The 6,021-nt window shown below is 42.5% G+C and overlaps 1 protein-coding gene across 1 annotated transcript; it reads right to left on the reverse strand.

Moving 5' to 3' along the window:
• Window positions 1–3,704, reverse strand: LOC107396539 (tubulin alpha-1C chain). Its single transcript, XM_015976302.3, has 4 exons — window positions 3,559–3,704; window positions 1,645–1,867; window positions 1,246–1,394; window positions 1–1,134 (listed from the first exon to the last, which is right to left on the reverse strand). Exons 1-4 carry the CDS (start codon window positions 3,559–3,561, stop codon window positions 160–162), a joined length of 1,350 nt encoding a protein of 449 aa, XP_015831788.1. The 5' UTR covers window positions 3,562–3,704; the 3' UTR covers window positions 1–159.
• Between the last annotated feature and the right edge of the window lie 2,317 nt (window positions 3,705–6,021).

Here is a 6,021-nt window from a genome sequence, read left to right on the forward strand (position 1 = left end):
TTGTAGGTGTAAACAGCTTTATTTAAAAAAAAACAAACCAAAAAAAAAAAACGGTCTTTCAAGAACTATTTTTCAATGAAACCAAACACCATAGGATTCGTAGAACTGCCAATATGCAGCACGTCAGGACATCACATCTATGGTCAGATGGATTTGGGTCTAATACTCTTCTCCCTCTTCATCCTCTTCAAATGAGTCAACGCCAACCTCTTCATAGTCCTTCTCCAGGGCAGCCATATCCTCCCTGGCCTCGGAGAACTCGCCCTCCTCCATCCCCTCCCCTACGTACCAGTGGACGAAGGCCCTCTTGGCGTACATCAAGTCGAACTTGTGGTCCAGTCGGGCCCAGGCCTCAGCGATGGCGGTGGTGTTGCTCAGCATGCACACGGCTCTCTGCACCTTGGCAAGGTCACCCCCAGGAACCACAGTGGGGGGCTGGTAGTTGATGCCCACCTTGAAGCCAGTAGGACACCAATCCACAAACTGGATGGTGCGTTTAGTTTTGATATTACTGATGGCCACGTTGACATCTTTGGGCACCACGTCACCACGGTACAGCAGGCAGCAGGCCATGTATTTGCCATGACGGGGATCACATTTCACCATCTGATTGGCTGGCTCGAAGCAAGAGTTGGTAATTTCTGCCACGGTCAGCTGCTCGTGATAGGCCTTCTCTGCTGAGATGACAGGGGCGTAGGTGGCCAGGGGGAAGTGGATACGAGGATAGGGCACCAAGTTGGTCTGAAACTCTGTCAGGTCCACATTCAACGCACCATCAAAGCGCAGGGAGGCAGTGATGGAGGACACGATTTGACTAATGAGACGATTCAAGTTGGTGTAAGATGGACGCTCAATATCCAGGTTCCTGCGGCAGATGTCGTAGATGGCCTCATTGTCCACCATGAAGGCACAGTCAGAGTGCTCCAGGGTGGTGTGAGTGGTCAGGATGGAGTTGTAGGGCTCCACCACAGCTGTGGACACCTGAGGAGCTGGGTAGATGGCAAATTCCAGCTTGGACTTCTTGCCAAAGTCTACCGATAGGCGCTCCATGAGCAGTGAGGTGAAGCCAGAACCAGTACCTCCTCCGAAGGAGTGGAAGACCAGGAAACCTTGGAGCCCTGTACACTGGTCAGACTGAACAAGAAAATACAATTTACAACGCTAAACTGAATAAAAAGGACTTTAATTCCAACTCTAAATGAACTATAAATGACAGGATGTCGGGTCGTTTGTCACCCTACTCACCAGTTTGCGGATCCTGTCCAGGACAGAATCGATGTGCTCCTTTCCGACGGTGTAGTGGCCTCGGGCGTAGTTGTTGGCAGCATCCTCTTTCCCTGAGATCAGCTGCTCGGGGTGGAAAAGCTGACGATAGGTTCCAGTTCGGACCTCGTCTGAAGGATCATCAAGGTTGACAGTTGGTAGATGTGATTAAACACTCAAAGTTGACGGTAATTTGAAAACTACGGGTTGTTTCTACAGACCACATTACTCAATGGCCACTTAAGAAAGGCACCAGTGTCATTTCATGGAAACATCTTTTGTTTAATCAAAAACAAGCTTTTGTTTACTTAAACTTCAACCAGACAATCTGGTTTAAATTACGCAGACGCCCTAGCAAATAACAGTTCCCAGAGTCCTTACCAATAACGGTTGGCTCCAAATCCACGAAGATGGCCCTAGGGACGTATTTCCCCGTGCCCGTCTCACTGAAGAATGTGGTGAAGGAGTCATCGTAGCCTCCGGTGGGCTTGTCGCTGGGCATGTGACCATCCGGCTGGATGCCGTGCTCCAGGCAGTACAGCTCCCAGCACGTGTTGCCCATCTGGACCCCAGCCTGGCCCACATGGATGGAGATACACTCGCGCTTTGGAAGACAAATAAATAAATAACACCACAAATCAAGTCATTTTATTCAGTGTTTGACTAAAAATTAAGAAATGGAAAGAACGTGGGAATTATTCATCATATTTAGGCCTAAACTTGTCTTAACCTGTGAAAAAGTGACAGTTAAGAATCTGAAAACAGGGTGGAGTCTTTATTTCTGGTGCCTTTGAATTCCAGTTGGCAAGAACGTCAGTCATCTTTGAAAATGTAACGCCACAGTCAAAACAAGCGTCACTGGTCTAAAAAGAAAAAGTGCAGACTACAGGCGGTGATTAGGACAGTGTCGTTGGTGAGTCTGCAGAGGCCAAAGTACTTACACACCCTGCTGAAGTATTTCTGGCTGATTTAAGAGATCTAGGTTAGAAGTGTGATTCATCAGTCAGTCCTGGGGTGCAACTGGTTCTGTTAGTACAACTGGCCTTTTTAGAAGCACCACATGCACTATTTTGAATCACTTTTCAACAGAAATACCATCCAAATGTCACGTGTTTATGTCAAAATACCATTCATACCAGCAGGATGAGGCATTCAGTCCAAGCAAACCTCTTTATCTTTAAATTCATTGAATAACTGTCAAAAGGCCAACATGGAGGCAAATCAGACCCACATCCGTGTGGTCTGACCTCCTGATTAAACAATGATTCTTTACTTTACACCCAGTGGGTGTTTTAGCTTTATGGATGAAGAGGCCAACTTGTTTTGAACGAGGGTCTCCTTGAAAAGGCCCGACGAGGACAGAGGAGGGGTCGCTGTGCTCGGTATGGAAATAGCCTGCTATTTTGAGTCAGGGGTCACTCATTCCAGCAGACTTTACCCTACTAACCCGTTTGGACGGGGACTGAAATGCAACACGACTTCTCAGAAACCTGGAGCACTTTCTCCACTGCAGCTGCTGTTCAGACCCAGGCGGTGAGGCAGGTTTTTGGACTTTCTTCATTCTGGATCTATTGTGGGTGTGGTGGCCAGTGCTGTTGCAACACACCACTCCTGATTCACACTTTCACGCTTCCAGGCAAAAACAGGGTGGAAACGAAGTCGGTTTTATGCATCATGTCCTGAATAGTACAAGGTCATGTTTGAGCCTGACATCTGAAGGGGAAAAAAAAAAAATTCCCAAACTTGTGCAGCATTAAACTGGGAAACTAGATTCAGAGCTGGCATAGACCTCAAAAGGCTAAATATAACTCCTCGTGAGAGCTCCTTAAGCTCCAGAGCTGTTATCTTGTGGTTGCAACCAGGAACCAGGAGCCGTTCCCTCTGAACGAACTGCAAACATTACAACACCCTCTTTGTTTGCAGCGGCATTAGTGCGTCAAAGTTCACGGATATGGATTCCTTTATTACGACGGTCTACAAAAACTCTAAATCCGGCAGCCCAGCAGCAGGAAAACGAATCCTGGAAGCCACATCAGCATTCCCAGTAGTCCTCCATTTCCCCATATGGAAACAATTACCCTCTGCTCCCTGGAAGTTTGTTTCCACTAAATGTTATTTTTCAACATTTGCAAGAAAGCAGAAGCATCTGCAACTCCGATTTAAGAAGGAAGTGTGAAAACAGGAAACATGAGTCACATCTCAGCACAGAAAAGTGAGAAAAGTTGATTTTTATTAATAGTTTTATTAAAATAAACACCAGAACTTAAAAGAAACAGACAAAGTGTTGAAACTCACCATGTTGTCGTTCTGATCGTCTGTTCCGAGAGGAAGAGGTGGAAGTGAGTTTGTTTCTCACAGCGAAACCTTAATGAGCTCTCTGTGAGGGAAAGTCCTGTCAGCGCGTGACACACACGCTTTTAAACCTGAAAGGGACAGGGGGCGGGGCTAACAACAGCTGCTGCTTTATTTTTACACCCGACCAACACTGGTTGTTTTGGCTTTTCATAATAAAACATGAGATGAGGTGATTTTTCTAAACCAAACCAATTAAAGCGAAAGGGCTTTTTTAATACAGTTGGTTATTTGTTAAGCTTAAGAATCACATGTTATTTATTTATTTTCTGAAGTCATGTATGACATAATAAAGTAAAAAAAAAACAGACAAGGCGTCGTTCTGTCCTAGGGTAAGCAGTTACTCAACCCTCATGTGGTTTCTTGTGAGGCCAAGTTGTTTACATTTTTTATCTCACAAGCTCTCAGGTATTTAGGTCATGAAAAACAGCAGTTCTGCTCCGAACCACTAGATGGTGGCATTGTTCCAGCTGTGGAGACCTCTGTTGGTGCTAAAATCCTGTTTTATTGTTATAATTGATATTTTTCATACATTCTACTAAAAAGCTGAAGAAAAGGATGACTTTGTGACAGGTTCTCTGATGTGTTTGCACTATCCTGGGTTTCGAGAACTTTTTTGTACCTTGGTGTTCCAAATGTTGGACTGCAAGTGGCTTAAGAAACAAAATGGTCAAGTCCAAACAGGGTCAAAGACTGAAACTGGGTGAAAAAGCAGCTGAAGGTCGAAGAAAAGCTTCAGAAAGAAGAGTTATTGATCAGGACCATTTTTCTAAGATTAGAACATTTGGCAGCCTTGCACACAACAGCATGTTTTTACAAATTCTATAAGGGAAGAAAATATCTATTTCCTATAAACGAAATTTAAGATAATTTATTGAAAATATGTTAAATTAGAACAAATCATTATTTATCAAACATTAGTTAATTCAATTCAATTCAAGTTTATTTATATAGCGCCAAATCACGACAAGAGTCGTCACAAGGCACTTCACATAATAAACATTCCAATTCACAGTTCATTAAGCCAATCAGAAATAATGTTTCCTATATAAGGAACCCAGCAAATTGCATCAAGTCACTGACTAGTGTCAGTGACTATACAGCAATCCTCCTCATACTAAGCAAGCATGCAGCGACAGTGGAGAGGAAAACTCCCTTTTAACAGGAAGAAACCTCCAGAGAATCCTGGCTCAGTATAAGCAGCCATCCTCCACGACTCACTGGGGATCGAGAAGACAGAGCAGACAAACACACACACACACACACACACACACACACACACACACACACACACACACACACACACACACACACACACACACACACACACACACACACACACACACACGTAATGTGTCTATAGTTATATTGTGATGTCTTAGTAAATATTGTATTTGGTGAAAGATAAACTTTATTGTATTTATCCTAGTGGATCTATAATTAAACGGATAAACTAGTATTAGCACATCAAAAGTCAATGAAAACAAAAAGTTATTATCAGGATGTTAGCATTAGTTTTGTCTGGAGAAACTTGTTGGTTACTGATATGTCAGCTCTGTTATACATGTGTGGGGAAAACATCCACATTAAAAAATAACGTTTTATTTCATTACATAAAATTGAATAGTTTCTTCTTGAAAATAAATTCAAAAACAAATATTTGGCCTAAACTGAAGTGTTTACATGAATGTTTCTGTAGGAGTAAACAGTTTATTAAAACTCATGAAATACCAATAATTGTTTTAAAAGAGACACATTTTTTCATGTAATATTATCATACAGAAAAAGTCAATCAACATTTTAAATGATATTTAAGAGAATGGTTATAATTTTTACAGTAAAACAATTTTTAAAAAGAGACGACCACAGTCACAGAATTGACGGGAACATAATTCATTAGTTTCATGAAGGATTTGGTTGTTTTTGATAAAATGTTAAATTTTTAAATAAATATTATAAAAAGTATGTAAGAAATCAAAAATTTAAAGCTATGTTGAAGCACAGCAGATTGCACTGAGTCACAAATTTGTGTCAGTGTCTTTACAGCAACATCATACTAGGCAAGCATGTAGCAACCTGGCTCGCTCACACACACACACACACACACACACACACACACACACACACACACACACACACACACACACACACACACACACACACACACACACACACACACACACACACACACACACACACACAAGTAGTGATTCTAGAGCTGCATCCATTGCACTTTCTTAGCAGAAATTCTATTTTTAACTAAATCAACTTATTGTCTTTACTTATTTCAACAGCCGAACTAGTAGTAGCACATTCTATGTTAATGGAAGTAAAATGTTATCATCAGGAGAGGGGGAGTGTTATGTGGCTGGCAGTTACAGCAGTGCACCAGCTGATGGCCCCCTC

The sequence above is a fragment of the Nothobranchius furzeri genome, chromosome 2 (assembly GCF_043380555.1).
Source record: "Nothobranchius furzeri strain GRZ-AD chromosome 2, NfurGRZ-RIMD1, whole genome shotgun sequence".
Classification (NCBI taxonomy): domain Eukaryota; kingdom Metazoa; phylum Chordata; class Actinopteri; order Cyprinodontiformes; family Nothobranchiidae; genus Nothobranchius; species Nothobranchius furzeri.

Bases quoted from the DNA above. Each gene is read 5' to 3' on its own strand.
- LOC107396539 (XM_015976302.3), bottom strand. The intron at 1,395-1,644 runs GTAAGGACTCTG...ATGATCCTTCAG, and splicing joins TTTGGAGCCAACCGTTATTG to ACGAGGTCCGAACTGGAACC. The intron at 1,135-1,245 runs GTGAGTAGGGTG...TTTCTTGTTCAG, and splicing joins TGGACAGGATCCGCAAACTG to TCTGACCAGTGTACAGGGCT.